This window comes from Sebastes fasciatus, chromosome 19 (assembly GCF_043250625.1).
Source record: "Sebastes fasciatus isolate fSebFas1 chromosome 19, fSebFas1.pri, whole genome shotgun sequence".
NCBI classification, from domain to species: Eukaryota; Metazoa; Chordata; class Actinopteri; order Perciformes; family Sebastidae; genus Sebastes; species Sebastes fasciatus.
In genome coordinates, this window is record NC_133813.1 from 1,678,564 (window position 1) to 1,698,535 (window position 19,972).

The 19,972-nt window shown below is 35.0% G+C and overlaps 1 protein-coding gene across 9 annotated transcripts in view; it reads right to left on the minus strand.

The window, feature by feature from the left end:
* Positions 1 to 1,830: 1,830 nt before the first annotated feature.
* mctp1b (multiple C2 domains, transmembrane 1b) overlaps positions 1,831 to 19,972 on the minus strand; it is a 38,284-nt gene continuing 20,142 nt past the window's right edge. For 6 of the 9 annotated variants that reach the window (XM_074618402.1, XM_074618399.1, XM_074618403.1 and 3 more), the window contains 15 exons: positions 19,783 to 19,944; positions 19,406 to 19,536; positions 18,230 to 18,416; positions 18,056 to 18,149; positions 13,547 to 13,649; positions 12,937 to 13,039; positions 12,490 to 12,591; positions 11,433 to 11,507; positions 9,726 to 9,845; positions 9,260 to 9,370; positions 9,111 to 9,164; positions 8,909 to 9,018; positions 7,238 to 7,347; positions 7,058 to 7,155; positions 1,831 to 5,505 (listed from right to left, as the gene is read on the minus strand). In XM_074618402.1, the coding sequence (XP_074474503.1) occupies positions 5,434 to 5,505; positions 7,058 to 7,155; positions 7,238 to 7,347; positions 8,909 to 9,018; positions 9,111 to 9,164; positions 9,260 to 9,370; positions 9,726 to 9,845; positions 11,433 to 11,507; positions 12,490 to 12,591; positions 12,937 to 13,039; positions 13,547 to 13,649; positions 18,056 to 18,149; positions 18,230 to 18,416; positions 19,406 to 19,536; positions 19,783 to 19,944 (1,632 nt within the window). In that variant the 3' untranslated portion in view covers positions 1,831 to 5,433. Of the gene's footprint in view, positions 5,506 to 7,057; positions 7,156 to 7,237; positions 7,348 to 8,908; positions 9,019 to 9,110; positions 9,165 to 9,259; positions 9,371 to 9,725; positions 9,846 to 11,432; positions 11,508 to 12,489; positions 12,592 to 12,936; positions 13,040 to 13,546; positions 13,650 to 18,055; positions 18,150 to 18,229; positions 18,417 to 19,405; positions 19,537 to 19,782; positions 19,951 to 19,972 lie in introns of all 9 variants that reach the window. The other 3 variants (XM_074618401.1, XM_074618407.1, XM_074618400.1) reach the window with 2 other exon arrangements.

Genomic DNA, 19,972 nt, shown 5'->3' on the forward strand with positions numbered 1-19,972 from the left:
GAAATATCAATTTATGTCACATTTTATCAATTAATTAATGGCTACGCAATATTTTTTCTAAATTTAATTCATTTATTTCTTTTTATGGCAGGTTCTGTCCTCCATACTTTTATGTATGAAAGGTGCTGTAAAAATAAAGTGTATTATTATTAATATTAAATGCAACATGATTTAGAAAATCAGAGAAAATAAGTGAGAATGAGAAAAACAAAAAAGTAGACTAAGTGACACATGTTGAGCGACAGCCCCCTCATTTGCATAATGAGGCAGAAATGCATAAAGAAATGTAATAAGAAAAAAACTGAAATAAGTATGCAAAGAAAAGGAAAAATCGTACATTAATAAACAAATTTAAAATAAATATAAAACAAATTAAAATACATAAATAAATGCAAAAAGAAATAAACTTAAAAAATAAATTTAAATAAAGAAATGAATACAAAGATAAATAAATAAAAAAGCTAATTAAAACAGAAATGTCAATTTATGTCACATTTGATCAATTAATTAATGGCTACATTTATTTTTATATTATGTTTTCTATATTTAATGACATATTTGTTTATTTATTGAGGCATTTATTTATTTATTTCTTATTATGGCAGGTTCTGTCCTCCATACTTTTATGTATGAAAGGTGCTGTATAAATAAAGTTCATTATTATTAATATTAAATGCAACATGATTAGACATCCTCCAGAATTAACTAGACATCGTTAATGAAATGTGATGAATTCATTGTGACTTACACTTCTTTCTCTCTGATGTCCATCGTGAATAAACGTCCATAAATCCTCTTAGAAAGCAGAGACTCCTCGTAGCTGCAGAACTCGCCTGAGAATAGTCCCGTTTTTAACTTTTCTTCAGTATCACAGTAATCCAGTGATAGTTGTCTGTACATCCATGAGTACACTGCAAACAGGAACTACTAAGAGATAATTCGGCATACTTTTAATGGAGACAGTTTGACTGAATGTAAACAAATAAAGGCTAAAAAGAGTTGTAGTCCACCGCTAACTGACTGACGCATGGCAACATTACACTTCTTGTTCACGTCCCCAAAGCATTATGGGAACTGTAGTTAGAAACACTTGCACGCATGATCATCCCCTCAAATAGAAGTCAGACAAAGAAATCCTAGCAGTGATAAAACCCATGAATATTGATGCTATTGATAGATATAAATAAATAAATTAATTAATTAATTAATTAATATAACAAAAATAATGTACAAAATTAATGTAGCCATTAATAATTTATCAAATGTGACATGAATTGACATTTGTGTTTTAATAGGCTTCTTTATTTATTTATCTTCATATTATTTATCTTATTTATTTACTCTTCTGTTTAATTTCCCCTTTTTTTATTTATAATAATATTTCATTATTTATTTATTTTTGCATTTATTTTTTATTTATTTAATCATCATTTATGTTCAATTATTTTATATCTATTTTTTAAATTGTATTAATGCATTTATTTATTTATGCACAATTTTCCCTTTGCATTTCACCCCATTTTTATTCCCCCAAAGTTATTTATTTCTATATTATTTTTCTTTTTATATTTCCGCCTCATTATGCAAATGAGGGGGCTGTCACTCAACATGTGTAAGGCAAAGAAATATAATCCATGAATATTGATGCTATTGATAGTATGAACGATGGTCAACCTGTCTGGCATTATGAGAATTAATCTGAGAAGTTAAAGATACGAGAGAGAAACTGGCAAATAAATATACTGTATTTACTTTGTTACAGTAGTTTCTACCACTGAAAATATACTTAACTTCACTTTTATATAATAATATCAAACAGAGAGCCATATGGATCTGTGTAGAAATATATTTTCTCAGACAAACACTACACAGTCGTTACAGTCGGTCCAGACTTCATTAGTCTCAGCAACAAACACCCAGGATACTATGGAGGACATAACCTGCCAACATAAAAAATAAATTAATAAATAAATATGTCATTAAGTATAGCAAAAATAATATTCACAATAAATGCAGCCATTAACTAATTAAATGTGACATAAATTGATATTTCTATTACAATTGGATTGATTTATTTATCTTTATATTAATATAAATATTATGTATTTACTCTTCTGTTTAATAATCACTTTTATTTATTTATACATGTATTTATTTTTATCAATTTTAAATTCATTAGTCAAATATTTGTATTTATTTTATTTTATATTTATTCTTTAATGCATGTATTTATTTATTCAATTATTTATTTCTGCACAATTTTCCCTTTGCATTTCACCCCTTTACTATTTCCCCAATCTTATTTATTTTTATATTATTTCCTTTATACATTTATTTACACATATTTATGAATTTTTGGCTCATTATGCAAATGAGACAACAACGCAAAAAAATAAAAAAAATAAATAAATGCAATAATAGATAAATAAATACATTTAAAAATTAATAAAAATAAATAAATTAAAACTGTAACATCAATTTATGTCACATGACATTTTATCAATTAATTAATGGCTACATTTATTTTTAATAATATTTTTGCTGCATAAATGACATATATTAATTTATCGAGTCATGTATTTATTGATTGATTGATTTTAGATTTTGGCAGGTTCTGTCCTCCATATAATGCAACAGGAAAACAGATTTATGTGCAAAATGACAGAAGTGATGAATCAGTGGTGGAGAGAGATCTCAGGTGGATCTGGACGTCACACGTTAGATGAACTTCACATTCAGTATCCATAAATGCTCTTTGCATATCGTTTATGTTCAGTCATGCAAAACCACTCTGACACACACAAAATGACAGTTCACACCAGACATGCAGGAAATCACATACGAAATACTCCGGCGATATTAAACGGCAGAACAGTGACATAAAAAAAAAAAACAGCAGGAAGTTAGAAAAACTGAAATCAGAAGAAGTGAGAATTATAATTCAAGGTAAAATAAACTGACACAAAAAGTCAGTTCTGTATCTTCAGACTGAGATATTTCCTGGAAAATACAGAATATGAACGTTCATATTATTTCATTTTATGGAAGAATTAAGATACCTCACAAACAAGGAAACAAAGTGAAATACAACACACATTTTTATGTTTTTTCCTGCCATAATGAAATTAAAAACACGTGTAGCTGTTTGTTTTCAGAAACCTAAAATTGCCAATACTAAACACAGAAAAATGTCATTAGTTTCAGGTGTATGAATACTTGTGTGAATACTTTTGGGACGATATATAAGTAAACCAGTAAAGTGATATTGCTGATTAAATGTGCAAACCGAGTAAAGACAGTGGTGGAGGGATTATTCAGATCCTTTACAATACCACACTGTACTCAACTACAAGTAAAAGTCCTGTGTGGAAGTGTAAATAAAAGTATTATCAGAGTTAAAGTATTAAAAGTATAAAAAAGGTCCCCTGTGAATGTTATATACTACTATACATTATATCATTCGATTATTATTACTCATGCATTACATCTGAGATGTAGTAGAGTAAAAGCATAGCAGTAGAAGATAAATGGAAATACTCGAGTATTTAAGTACCTCAAAACTGCACTTAAGTACAGTACAGTGCTTGAGTAAATGTACTTAGTTACTTTCCACCACTGGCCTCCGTCCAGATGCACGGAAGACATTTTCATAGGAGGAGTAGAACGATTAAACTGAACTCTATGTGCAAAAAAAAACGGTGGAATGACCCTTTAACTGCAAAATCATATTAAAGGAAATTAAGTTAAAATGTAAAAACTTTGAGATGCCGTTTTAGCACCTTCTTCCCTACGACGGCGTATCAGGGTCAAAATAAATTAAAAATATGGAGGGAGATGGGTAATATTCAGAGAAAAAAAAAAAAAAATCTGAAATTACGAGAAATAACTTGGATATTGTCTGAGATTTTATAGTTTTAGAATTATGAGAAAAAACTTGGGATATTCTGAGATTAAAGTGGTAAATTTACAAGAAAAAAACTAAGAAATTCTCTGAGATTAAAGTCATAAATTTGCGAGAAAAAACCCCATCAAATTTATGAGAAAAAATTCGGATATTCTCTGAGATTTTATAGTCCCAAATCTAAGAAAAAAATATTACAAATTTATGAGAAAAAAACTTGAATATTCTCCGAAATTGTTTGAGAGAAAAGTCATAAATTTTGGAGAAAAAAACTCAAATTTAAAAGAAGAAATTTGATTATTCTCTGAGATTTTAAAGCTGCAAATCTAAAAAAAAAAATTCTCTGAGATTAAAGTTCTAAATTTACGTGAAAAAACTCAGATATTCACTGAGATTAAAGTCGTAAAAAAAAAGAAAAAATATTAAAATGTTTGTGAAAAAAACTCGAATATTCTTAGAAATTCTCAGATTAAAGTCATAAATTTACAAGAAATAAATTTACAAATTTACAAGAAAAAACTTGAATATTCTCTGAGATTTTATAGTTGCAAATCTATGGGAAAAATCACAAATTTACGAGAATTTCTTTTTAGGATTCTCAGAAATCTTCTTAGATTAAAGTCCTAAATTTACGTGGAAAAACTCAGATATTCACCGAGATTAAAGTAGTAAATTTAAAAGAAACAAATATTTAAATTTACAAGAAAAAAACTCAGATATTCACTGAGATTAAAGTCGTAAATTTACAAGTAAAAAGTCTCACAAATTTACCATGAGAACACTACGTTAAAATGGAGAAAATACGTTAGGACGTTAGGTTAAATTAGTTTAATCTCAGATCATTTCTGAGATTTTTCTCCTGAAAATTTGTGACTTCACAATCTCAGAAAATATTCAAGTTTTTTTTCTCGTAAATTTGCGAATTTAATCTCAGAATTTCTGTTTTGTTTTTTTCTCTGAATATTATTCCCCCTCCCCCAGCTCTGTAATTTATTATTTTCTTTTACCTATAATGGCTCAACTAGGCTGTCGTAGCATCCCTTTTTTTACTGAGCACATAAAGGAAGAGTTTGTAAATTGAACGTGTTCATACGAGGTATTACTTACTGAGTGTGTATAAATACTGTCATACATGAAGTAACAGTGAACAGCAATAACATGCAACTCTATCTTTAAAGTCAAATCAGAAACGACCAACACGTCGAGCTCAAAACGGCACAAACATGTTGAAATAAATAAAATAAAAAAACGAGTCCATGCATCAGCAACAGCGCCTTCATACATGCATACATACATTCATAATATACATTATTATATATGTTCATTCTGTGTTTTTACAAGAAATTAAAAAAAAAACATTAACAGCATTTCTTTACAGGAGTTATAAAATAAATCTTTCCACAGTAACAAAACAAAAGACAACTCAACAGTTACAACTTCTTCATAATAATCAAAATATACAAGAAATATATAAATAAGGTAGTTTACAGTGTTTACAGGAGAGAGAGAGAGAGAGGACTGACGGGGAGACGCTAACTCGGGTTTGTCCTCCTGCGTTTGTTGGGACTCTGTCCGGGGTCGACCTTCAGCTCACGGTAATGCATCTGTCCGTCAACACACACACACACACACACAGATTAACATACGATGACAGACCTGAACACCTGTAGCATGAATGTGTAGTTCACAAACGCTCTTCTCCACTTCAAAAAGCACTTTAAGTTGTTATGACTAGGGATGTTAATAATTAACCGTTTAACCAACATTAAGCATTTTAACCGATTAACGCTATCGGTTAAAACGGTTAAAAGAAATGTTAATAATGAATTCAAAAGCTGAGAAAAACTCGTCACTTGAAGGGGAAAAGCTGGTCCACCTTAGGAGAGGCTGAGCCGGCGTTACAGATACAGGAAGTCGGCTCCTGTCTATAGCTCGCTTGAGCGGAGGAGAAGTAGCCTCGTAGCATTTATTCACCGACAGATAAACTGTACACACACTGTCTGCTACGTTCACAGCTAGAACGCCACCGACAACACACACACGGTCTGTCGGACACTCACTGAAGTTACGCCACACTGACGGAGCGTATGTGTGTGACTACGGGGAGCACGAAGCCTCCGGCAGAGCTACACATGCTACCGTGGAACTAACACACACACTGTTTGTCGGACAATCGCTGTCGTTAATCCGGACAGACACACAGCTGACAACCTGCTAAACTAAACTAAACGTGCGGTGGAGACTTTTACTGGGAAAGTGGCTGCATGTCTGCGTCCGCTGCATGCAAAGCACTAATCCTGTCGGTTAACGGTTAATAATTGGTTAACGAGGGTCGGTTATCGGTGAAGAAAATTTAAAAATTTTTAAAAAGCATTCCTAGTTATGACAGTTTTGTTTTGGGCTGCACTACTGCAACGTTTAAATGCTCAAAGCCGCCATATTGTTGGCTTAAGAACACTAATATAGTAATTAGGGCTGTCAGAATTAACGCGATAATAACTCGTTAACACTAATTCGTTTTAGCGCCACTAATTTCTTTAACACAACTGGTGATTTTTAGGTTGTAGCGGTTCAGTTTTAAAGCTAGAATGAAGATACTGGTATCATCTGAAACTAGAAAACCAGAAGAAGAATCCATCTGTCATTGTTTTGTGTTGTTAATTGATTTACTATAATAAATATATACACACATTTATGCATAAAGCAGCATATTTATCCACTCCCATGTTGATAATAATATTAAATACTTGAAAAATCTGCCTTTAAGGTGCATTTTGAACAGATAAAAAAAATGTGTGATTGATTTGTGATTCGATATTTGAATTGATTGACAGCTCTAGTTATGAATCAAGCTCAAAAACACTACATTTAGTAGCACTTTGTGTTTTTCACTTTGTGTTTTTCACTTTGTGTTTTTCTTATCTTTATTATTTGTGTTTGAGCTTTTGTTGTTTTTATCACTCACACCCTTTGTCTTATTCTGAATTGCGTACACAGTACAGCTCTTTTAATGTCTCCAGCTGTCTTAGTGTGTTTAGACTGAGTTTATGTTTCATGTTTTGCTGCAGAAAGGATTTCCTCTTGTGGGAAAATAAAGATGTGAACTGAGCTTATTCACAAAGCTCCTAATGCTGCTCCGCTCTCTGAGTTACCCACCACTTGAACATCGGAGGGAACTCTGGACAGGAAGTCCAGGAGCTCGTTGTTGTCGATCATGTACGGATCACGCAGCTTCTTGGTGAACTTATTCACACCTGCGGAAGAAAAATGAAAATCAGTCGTGAGTTTATGCTCCGTTGTTGTGGCGTCGCCGGGAGTAAAAAAGCGGGAACTCACCCCACGCCAGCACAAGGTACCGAAGAGGGATGAGGTAGAGAAGAACCGTGGCCGAACTCAAGGCAGCGATCGCCAAACAGCTGAGAAAAGGCACTGTCCAGTTAACGGTGCTGCGGGGGGGAAGAGCAGAACACTTGATAGCATTTCACACGCTGAATAATATAACACGTCTGTTGCTGCCTGCATAGACGACTTAGTCTTCTTTAGGGGGGTCCAGGGGGTCTTCAGGGGGAGATAGCAGGTCAACAGTAGATGTCACATAGAAGTGGTGTGTCAAGTTGTTCTAGTGTATAAGTGTTTAGAACAGTATATGATGGTCATCCCCATGCTCTATTATGTCTCATAAGTTGCTGCAGCAATTTTTGGGTTGATACCATTTTGTTTGTTCCATAGATTTGTTGCTAAATTTAACCATTTTTCCGACATTTTTTCAAACACGTCAGACTTTTGTTCTGCCTTTCTTTGACCTTTTTTCTGAAATTTTTCTGACTTCCTTCAGACATGTTTTTCCCTTTTTTCAGATACTTTTTGGATATTTTTCGGCCTTTTTTCTTAGATTTCTTTGCCTTTTTCTGACTTTTTTTTCCTTTTTTCGGACACTTTTTGGATATTCTTCTGATATTTTTCAGTCTTCTTGAGGCCTTTTTTTCAGACATGTCAGACTATTCTTCTGCCTTTCTTTGGCCTGTTTTAGGACGTATGTTGGACTTTTCTTTTACCTTTCTTCTGCCTTTTGTCCAACATTTTTCAAACTTTTTTCGGAAATATGTCAGATTTAAACCATTTTTTACCACTCGAGCATTGATATCAATAACCACATCTGGAGATTTCTGCAAGAATTAGCATTTTTCAGTGATTGGATGGCGAGCACTTCTGTTAGGTAAACTGCTCTGAAACCCCCTTATTGTCAATCTAGCTAGGAAAGCCATCCATCCTCTGAATGCTCTAGGTCTCTAGTTTGATTCATCCATCCTCTGAATGCTCTAGGTCTCTAGTCTGATCCATCCATCCTCTGAATACTCTAGGTCTCTAGTTTGATCCATCCATCCTCTGAATGCTCTAGGTCTCTAGTCTGATCCATCCATCCTCTGAATGCTCTAGGTCTCTAGTTTGATCCATCCATCCTCTGAATGCTCTAGGTCTCTAGTCTGATCCATCCATCCTCTGAATGCTCTAGGTCTCTAGTCTGATCCATCCATCCTCTGAATGCTCTAGGTCTCTAGTCTGATCCATCCATCCTCTGAATGCTCTTGGTCTCTAGTTTGATCCATCCATCCTCTGAATGCTCTAGGTCTCTAGTTTGATCCATCCATCCTCTGAATGCTCTAGGTCTCTAGTCTGATCCATCCATCCTCTGAATGCTCTAGGTCTCTAGTCTGATCCATCCATCCTCTGAATGCTCTAGGTCTCTAGTCTGATCCATCCATCCTCTGAATGCTCTAGGTCTCTAGTTTGATCCATCCATCCTCTGAATACTCTAGGTCTCTAGTTTGATCCATCCATCCTCTGAATGCTCTAGGTCTCTAGTTTGTGGCTGTAAAGTTTGGATGAGGCTGTGATTATCCTAGAGGTCACCACAGGTCATTTTCAATAAATGGTCTCACTAATCTGTGCTTTAACTGCCTCATCCTCGAGGTTTAACTCTACTTTTTGCTGCTTGGTGATACCCACTTCTTTATCCTCTCTCCATACGACGCCACGTCATCCAGAGCGCTCTGAACACTGATGAACACGTCCTGGATGGCGTAGAGTTTGTCCATGAAGCCCTTGTGCTCCGACTCCTGACGGGGACGAGGGGAAAGGTCGGTGTTTCAGTACATTTAATACAATATTAATAACACGTGAATACACAGCTGTTTTATGACGACACTACCTTGTCCTCTTTATCCTCCTCTTCATCTTCCCATTCGAACATGGCCTCCACGGACTGCAGCAGAAAAAGAAACGTTAAAACTGTTTTTTTTTAAAAAGACGGGCGTTCATTAAAAGTGTGAACGTGTTGTGTTGTGTTTGTTTTTTCACCGTGTCGGCTGTTTCTCTGCTGCAGGAGAAGAAGTAGTTCCAGACGAGCAGCAGCAGCAGAGCCAGAGGCAACATGTAGAGCTCGAAGTTCCACACGACCACCACAAACAGCTGGAAGAACACATGTACTTAACAATGTACTTACAGTATCAGTAAAAGTACTCATTGTGCAGGAAATGTACTTAAAGTATTAGTAAAGTACTCATTGTGCATTAAAATGTACTTAAAGTATCAGTAAAAGTACTCATTGTGCATTAAAATGTACTTAAAGTATCAGTAAAAGTACTTATTGTACAGTAAAATATTCTTAAAGTATGAGTAAGTAGTAAGTACTCATGTCAGTGTAATCAGAGCAGAAATAAAGGAAGTGATGCGTCCTCCATGATGGCGAGCACACACAGATTGGTTTCCAGGTCAGTCGGGCGGCGGCGGCCGTCGGGACATGAATGATTTGTGTGTTTCGTACCAGGAAGGAGACGATGCTCCTCTGTGCAGACTCCCACTCAAAGCAGCTGTTGATATACGTCCCGTAGCTGATCAGGACCATGATGCACCTCTTCACACGGTTAAAGTTCTGCTGGAGCAGCTGACGGACACAAAAAATACATCTTACAATGAGTTATATTCAAATACTTCAAATATAAAGTCTGGTGGATTCAAGGTAATGTGAATTTTAGCTGCAGCATGTCAGAGTACTTTATTTATTTCTCAAATAAAAATGCAGAATATTCTCACAAATACTCACTAGAGCAGAAGTGGATTAATCCGCCGCTGAGAATAGTCCCCAATAAATTTCCTCCCGATTCTTTGATAAACTACAGTGATCAGCTGTTTATATACGACGGCGTATTAGGGCCATTATAGGTAAAAATAATAGTAATTACAGAGCCGGGGAGGGGGGTGATATTCAGAGAAAATAACTCCTAAATTACAGTTGTAAATTTAGTAGAAAAAACTCACAAATTTACAGGAAAAATCACTTGAATAGTCTCAGAGACTAAAGTCACACATTTCCAATTACAAAAAAAAAAATGTAAAGAAAATAACAATAAATTGTGAGGGAAATGTCTTTATTATTTTATGTTAGGGTTGCTGGGAAATAAAATTAAATAAAATAAATAAAATAAATAAAATAAATAAAATAAATAAAATAAATAAAATAAATAATTCCTGACAATGATGGATACATTTGAGTTGAAGACATCTGTGATACATACAGAGACAAAATACTTTACTGCATCAATTTATTCAATATAGCACCTCAAGTATTCATATTTGTCACGAATGTATGACTTTATAATCTCAGAGAATATTCAACTATATTTTCTACAGAGCCGGGGAAGTGGGGCAATATTCAAATATATTATATTTAAATAAATAAAATTACGAGGAAAAAAACTTGAATATTCCCTGAGATTATAAAGTAACGAATTTGCAGGAGAAAAATCTGAAATTCTCTGAGATTAAAGTCACAAATTTATGAGATAAAAAACTCAACCTCATCACACCGCAGACGCCACCGTTAAAAGCTGCGGTAACTTGAGCCGCCTAGTGCAAAACTGTGAGAACGCCAGCCGCCGTCTGAATTTGGTAGCGTTATTATCGTAAGGATCGCCTCTGATCGAGACGAAGGTCCTGAAAGATACATATGTGCATTTTCTTTCATGTGTTGCAAACTGAAGCGATGTGGTTCCTTGACAAAATATATATTTTTTTTTTCTTGTAAATTTGTGACATTAATCTCAGAGAATATTCAAATTCTTTCCCCTAAATTTATGACTTCTCAAATTTATGAATCTTAGAAATTTCTTAGTTTTTTTCTTGCAAATTTATGGCTTTAATTGCAGAGAATTTCTGAGAATATAATTTTATTTTTTTGTAAATTTGTCATATTTTTTTCCCCGTAGATTTACAACTATAAAATCTTAGAGAGTTTTGTAATTTCTTTTAAATCTCGTAAGTTATTTTCTTAATATTCCCCCCCTGCCCCGGCTCCGTAATACAGTTTTTACCTATAATGGCCCTAACACGCCGTCGTAGTCTAAGAAGATCATTAAGCCTATTTAAAAAGATAAACAGTATATTTGTATTTGTAAAGATTGCCGTCTTCAGTAGGAACCGATGGGACAGGAGGTCAGACCAACACAGTAATTAATACTGAACATAAACTCACCTGCTTGGAGACTTTTGGTTCTTCCTCGATGTATTTCTGCTCTGCAGGGACGACCGTCTTCAACGCTGCTTTAACCTGAAGACGAAGACACACACTGAGACTGACAGCAGGTCATGTGACCGAGGACAGAAGTATTCAGAGCCTTTACTGCAGTAAAAGTACTACTACCACACTGTGAAAATACTCCACTACAAGGAAAAGTCCTGCATTCAAAACCTTACTGAGTGAAAGTATGTATCAGCTAAATGCACTTAAAGTACTTAAAGTTAAAGTATTCACTGTGCAGTAAAATGTACTTAAAGTACTTAAAGTAAAAGTATTCATTGTGCAGTAAAATATACTTAAAGTACTTAAAGTTAAAGTATTCACTGTGCAGTAAAATGTACTTAAAGTACTTGGAGTGAAAGTATTCACTGTGCAGTAAAATGTACTTAAAGTACTTGGAGTAAAAGTATTCACTGTGCAGTAAAATGCACTTAAAGTACTTCAAGTTAAAGTATTCACTGTGCAGTAAAATGTACTTAAAGTACTTGGAGTAAAAGTATTCACTGTGCAGTAAAATGTACTTAAAGTACTTGGAGTAAAAGTATTCACTGTGCAGTAAAATGTACTTAAAGTACTTCAAGTTAAAGTATTCACTGTGCAGTAAAATGTACTTAAAGTACTTGGAGTAAAAGTATTCACTGTGCAGTAAAATGTACTTAAAGTACTTAGAGTAAAAGTACTCATTGTGCAGTAAAATGTACTTAAAGTACTTCAAGTTAAAGTATTCACTGTGCAGTAAAATGTACTTAAAGTACTTGGAGTAAAAGTATTCACTGTGCAGTAAAATGTACTTAAAGTACTTAGAGTAAAAGTACTCATTGTGCAGTAAAATGTACTTAAAGTACTTCAAGTTAAAGTATTCACTGTGCAGTAAAATGTACTTAAAGTACTTGGAGTGAAAGTATTCACTGTGCAGTAAAATGTACTTAAAGTACTTGGAGTGAAAGTATTCACTGTGCAGTAACTGAGTAACTTCCCTCTACTGTATAAATGATGTCATGTTGCCACTCACAGAGTTGTAGATGACATCGAACTCCAGGTAGATGACTCCTTTAGTCGGCCCCGTCAGCTCCTTATTCTTCAACATGTAACTCTTCTGCTCTCCGTTACGGACCTGACACAAATAAAAACACGGCTACAGTTTAGATTTATACTCTTTAAATACTGTATGTATACACATACTGTATATATATATATAACAAATAAAAACACGGCTACAGTTTAGATTTATATTCTTTAAATACTGTATGTATACACATACTGTATATATATATATATATATATATATATATATATATAACAAATAAAAACACGGCTACAGTTTAGATACCCTTTAAAGTATCGACAGGTATCGACACTTCTAATCCATCCCCAGTCTACTTATGAACTTGTATTAGGATATTTTTTTATACATTTTAGACGTGTATATTATTATTTTTTATTTTTCTGTGACACTCACATATAATAAAGGGATGGCCACTTTTCCCAGGAAGTCAGCGCTCCGGTCTCTGTCCTCATCAAACACCGTCACCTCCAACACCGAGTGGATGTCTTTAACGTTACTGAGGACAGAGAGACAGAGAGAGAGCGAGAGAGAGAGAGAGAGAGAGAGAGAGAGAGAGAGAGAGAGAGAGAGAGAGACAGACAGAGAGACAGAGAGAGAGAGAGAGAGAGAGAGAGAGAGAGAGAGAGAGACAGAGAGACAGAGAGAGAGAGACAGAGAGAGAGAGAGAGAGGGAGAGAGAGAGAGACAGAGAGACAGAGACAGAGAGAGAGAGAGAGAGAGAGAGAGAGAGAGACAGAGAGAGAGAGAGAGAGGGAGAGAGAGAGAGACAGAGAGACAGAGACAGAGAGAGCGAGAGAGAGAGAGAGAGAGAGAGAGAGAGAGAGAGAGAGAGAGAGAGAGAGAGAGAGACAGAGAGAGAGAGAGAGAGAGAGAGACAGAGACAGAGAGAGCGAGAGAGAGAGAGAGAGAGAGAGAGAGAGAGAGAGGAGGAACAATAACGGGTCTAATATACAGTATATATATATATATATATAAATATATATGTGGACTGCTGGTCACTCACAAGGTGAAGACTTTGTTCCACTCTGGGTTCAGGTTCTTGTAGACGGTGTGAGTCTGCAGTCGGTCGTTATTCAGCTCCAACACACAGAACGGATCACTCTTCCCTACAAACACATTCACATGAACCACATCACAAAGTACTAGAAGTACTATACAGCAAGTAGAGAGTACACAATGTGTAAGTACTATTTAGCAAGTATAAAGTACTGTATGAGATGTATGAAGTACAGTACAGGATGTATGAAGTACTATTCAGCAAGTATTACGTACTGTACGGGAGTACTGTACAGGATGTATATAGTACAGTAAAGGGTGTATAAAGTACTATACAGGAGTATAAAGTATTATACATGATGTATAAAGTACTGTACATGATTTATAAAGTACTGTACATGATGTATAAAGTACAGTACAGGGTGTATAAAGTACAGTACATGATGTATAAAGTACTGTACATGATGTATAAAGTACTGTACATGATGTATAAAGTACTGTACATGATGTATAAAGTACAGTACAGGGTGTATAAAGTACAGTACATGATGTATAAAGTACTGTACATGATGTATAAAGTACAGTACAGGGTGTATAAAGTACAGTACATGATGTATATAGTACAGTACAGGGTGTATAAAGTACAGTACATGATGTATAAAGTACTGTACATGATGTATAAAGTACAGTACAGGGTGTATAAAGTACAGTACATGATGTATATAGTACAGTACAGGGTGTATAAAGTACAGTACATGATGTATATAGTACAGTACAGGGTGTATAAAGTACAGTACATGATGTATAAAGTACTGTACATGGTGTATAAAGTACAGTACAGGGTGTATAAAGTACAGTACATGATGTATATAGTACAGTACAGGGTGTATAAAGTACAGTACATGATGTATAAAGTACTGTACATGATGTATAAAGTACAGTACATGATGTATAAAGTACTGTACATGATGTATAAAGTACAGTACAGGGTGTATAAAGTACAGTACATGATGTATATAGTACTGTACATGATGTATAAAGTACAGTACAGGGTGTATAAAGTACAGTACATGATGTATATAGTACTGTACATGATGTATAAAGTACAGTACAGGGTGTATAAAGTACAGTACATGATGTATAAAGTACAGTACAGGATGTATAAAGTACAGTACATGATGTATAAAGTACAGTACAGGGTGTATAAAGTACAGTACATGATGTATAAAGTACTGTACATGATGTATAAAGTACTGTACATGATGTATAAAGTACTGTACATGATGTATACAGTACAGTACAGGGTGTATAAAGTACAGTACATGATGTATAAAGTACTGTACATGATGTATAAAGTACTGTACATGATGTATAAAGTACTGTACATGATGTATAAAGTACTGTACATGATGTATAAAGTACTGTACATGATGTATACAGTACAGTACAGGGTGTATAAAGTACAGTACATGATGTATAAAGTACTGTACATGATGTATAAAGTACTGTACATGATGTATAAAGTACAGTACATGATGTATAAAGTACTGTACATGATGTATAAAGTACTGTACATGATGTATAAAGTACAGTACAGGGTGTATAAAGTACAGTACATGATGTATAAAGTACTGTACATGATGTATAAAGTACTGTACATGATGTATAAAGTACTGTACATGATGTATAAAGTACAGTACATGATGTATAAAGTACTGTACATGATGTATAAAGTACTGTACATGATGTATAAAGTACAGTACATGGTGTATAAAGTACTGTACATGATGTATAAAGTACTGTACATGATTTATAAAGTACTGTACATGATGTATAAAGTACTGTACATGATGTATATAGTACAGTACAGGGTGTATAAAGTACAGTACATGATGTATAAAGTACAGTACATGATGTATAAAGTACTGTACATGATGTATAAAGTACAGTACATGATGTATAAAGTACTGTACATGATGTATAAAGTACAGTACATGATGTATAAAGTACAGTACATGATGTATAAAGTACTGTACATGATGTATAAAGTACAGTACAGGATGTATAAAGTACAGTACATGATGTATAAAGTACTGTACATGATGTATAAAGTACTGTACATGATTTATAAAGTACTGTACATGATTTATAAAGTACAGTACATGATGTATAAAGTACTGTACATGATTTATAAAGTACTGTACATGATGTATAAAGTACAGTACATGATGTATAAAGTACTGTACATGATGTATAAAGTACAGTACATGATGTATAAAGTACTGTACATGATGTATAAAGTACTGTACATGATGTATAAAGTACTGTACATGATGTATAAAGTACAGTACAGGATGTATAAAGTACAGTACATGATGTGTAAAGTACTGTACATGATGTATAAAGTACTGTACATGATTTATAAAGTACTGTACATGATTTATAAAGTACAGTACATGATGTATAAAGTACTGTACATGATTTATAAAGTACTGTACATGATGTATAAAGTACAGTACATGATGTATAAAGTACTGTACATGATGTATAAAGTACTGTACAGGGTGTATAAAGTATAGTACATGATGTATAAAGTACTGTACATGATGTATAAAGTACTGTACATGATGTATAAAGTACTGTACATGATGTATAAAGTACAGTACATGATGTATAAAGTACTGTACATGATTTATAAAGTACTGTACATGATTTATAAAGTACAGTACAGGATGTATAAAGTACTGTACATGATGTATAAAGTACAGTACATGATGTATAAAGTACTGTACATGATGTATAAAGTACTGTACATGATGTATAAAGTACAGTACAGGGTGTATAAAGTATAGTACAGGGTGTATAAAGTATAGTACATGATGTATAAAGTACTGTACATGATGTATAAAGTACTGTACATGATGTATAAAGTACTGTACATGATGTATAAAGTACTGTACATGATGTATAAAGTACTGTACATGATGTATAAAGTACTGTACATGATGTATAAAGTACTGTACATGATGTATAAAGTACTGTACATGATGTATAAAGTACTGTACAGGATGTATAAAGTACTGTACATGATGTATAAAGTACTGTACATGATGTATAAAGTACAGTACATGATGTATAAAGTACAGTACATGATGTATAAAGTACTGTACATGATGTATAAAGTACAGTACATGATGTATAAAGTACTGTACATGATGTATAAAGTACTGTACATGATTTATAAAGTACAGTACAGGATGTATAAAGTACAGTACATGATGTATAAAGTACTGTACATGATTTATAAAGTACTGTACATGATGTATAAAGTACTGTACATGATGTATAAAGTACTGTACATGATGTATAAAGTACTGTACATGATGTATAAAGTACTGTACATGATGTATAAAGTACAGTACATGATGTATAAAGTACTGTACATGATGTATAAAGTACTGTACATGATGTATAAAGTACAGTACAGGATGTATAAAGTACAGTACATGATGTATAAAGTACTGTACATGATGTATAAAGTACTGTACATGATTTATAAAGTACTGTACATGATTTATAAAGTACAGTACATGATGTATAAAGTACTGTACATGATTTATAAAGTACTGTACATGATGTATAAAGTACTGTACATGATGTATAAAGTACTGTACATGATGTATAAAGTACAGTACAGGGTGTATAAAGTATAGTACAGGATGTATAAAGTACAGTACATGATGTATAAAGTACAGTACAGGGTGTATAAAGTATAGTACATGATGTATAAAGTACTGTACATGATGTATAAAGTACTGTACATGATGTATAAAGTACTGTACATGATGTATAAAGTACAGTACATGATGTATAAAGTACTGTACATGATTTATAAAGTACTGTACATGATTTATAAAGTACAGTACAGGATGTATAAAGTACTGTACATGATGTATAAAGTACAGTACATGATGTATAAAGTACTGTACATGATGTATAAAGTACTGTACATGATGTATAAAGTACAGTACAGGGTGTATAAAGTATAGTACAGGGTGTATAAAGTATAGTACATGATGTATAAAGTACTGTACATGATGTATAAAGTACTGTACATGATGTATAAAGTACTGTACATGATGTATAAAGTACTGTACATGATGTATAAAGTACTGTACAGGATGTATAAAGTACAGTACAGGGTGTATAAAGTATAGTACAGGGTGTATAAAGTATAGTACATGATGTATAAAGTACTGTACATGATGTATAAAGTACTGTACATGATGTATAAAGTACTGTACATGATGTATAAAGTACTGTACATGATGTATAAAGTACTGTACATGATGTATAAAGTACTGTACAGGATGTATAAAGTACTGTACATGATGTATAAAGTACTGTACATGATGTATAAAGTACTGTACATGATGTATAAAGTACTGTACATGATGTATAAAGTACTGTACATGATGTATAAAGTACAGTACAGGGTGTATTTGTTGTATTTTACCGGTTACGTCTGCGACCATGAGTCCTTCGGCTCTCATCACCTTGACCTGCACGATGCCGACGTCTCTGAGGTTGGAGAACGACTTCAACGCACTCTGGAGAAGAACACAACAGGAAGTCATTCACGCTGCAGAGTTTTGTTTTTTTATAGCGTGGGTCTGAGAGTGCTGCTCACGTATCGCTTCAGTATCTCGCTGCGTTCATGCGGGTCGTCCAGCGGCGTGACGGACAGGTCGGCGATGGAGACGTGAGCCGAGGCGGTCAGCGTGACCAGCAGCACCACGAAGCCCTTGGACTCCTCCAGCGGCAGCTCCAGGTGATGAGTTCGTTCCTTAGACAGAGTGGAGAGGTCCAACTGGCAGCTGGACCACAAACACAGTAACACGGTCACATACACTGAGCTCATGATGTGGTGGTCAATGAGAAGGTTCTAGAGATCCTTTAGGGTGTTCTACGAGTCCTTTAGGAGGTTTGGTGGTCAATGAGAAGGTTCTAGAGATCCTTCAGGGTGTTCTACGAGTCCTTTAGGAGGTTTAGTGGTCAATGAGAAGGTTCTAGAGATCCTTTAGGATGTTCTACAAGTCCTTTACAAGGTTTAGTGGTCAATGAGAAGGTTCTAGAGATCCTTTTAGGGTGTTCTACGAGTTCTTTAGGAGGTTTAGTGGTCAATGAGAAGGTTCTAGAGATCCTTTAGGGTGTTCTACGAGTCCTTTAGGAGGTTTGGTGGTCGTTGAAGGTTCTAGAGATCCTTTAGGGTGTTCTACGAGTCCTTTAGGAGGTTTGGTGGTCGTTGAAGGTTCTAGAGATCCTTTAGGGTGTTCTACGAGTCCTTTAGGAGGTTTGGTGGTCGTTGAAGGTTCTAGAGATCCTTCAGGGTGTTCTACGAGTCCTTTAGGAGGTTTGGTGGTCGTTGAAGGTTCTAGAGATCCTTTAGGGTATTCTACGAGTCCATTTATGGCTGAATGTGAGCGTGTAGAGGGCGGGATATGAGGCGGATCCACGTGCGCACATTTCCAGTTGGACTGTGATTTATAAAGGGAACATTGCCGGCCGGTGTGTGAACACACAGTTTTATGAGTGTGTTGTTTTTTTTTGGGCGCACGCCATTTTCGGCTTCTGTGAGCGTACATTTTTAGTAAATAAATATAAATGAGACTCCTGGTCTTTATGGAGGTTTCATGACCATTGAGGAGGACACCTTACTAACACACTGTATGTTGGGCTTTTCTTTGATTTGTCTCCCATGTGTTTGTGTTCTTGTACATCTTTTAAACTCCAGGCAGGCTCCCGGTCTCATCCTCTCACAAATAAAACAAATGAATGCAGATAAACACAGAAAAGGCCGACCGACCGTCCGATGAAGTCGTCTCTCCTCCCGGTGTCTCTGTCCCACACTGTGATCTCCAACACTCCTCCGGTCTCTTCATACAGATGGAGGTCAAACTGCTCCCTCCACTGTGGACTCAGGGTCTTTGGCATCGTCTGCGCACACACACACACACACACACACACACACACACACACACACACACACACACACACACACACACACACACACACACACACACACACACACACACACACACACACACACACACACACACACACACACACACACACACACACAGATGCATCATGGGAAACTTGCTCTTAATGTTCGGAAACAAAAGCCACATCTCCAAACATGAGCGTCTCCCCTGAGTAAACGCTGCTGACAGCGTAGCGTACCTTGCTCCTGTACTTTTGAGGTCCCAGTCTGAACTTGACGTACGGGTCGCTCAGACCGTTGGGGTCCATGGGGGTCAGGTTCCGGCCTTCGATCAGCGCGATGCTGACGATCCCTCGCCAGAGCTGCGATTTCCGATGAAGCTCTGAGAGACGCAATGATTGCTGCTGCTGGTCCACACACACACACACA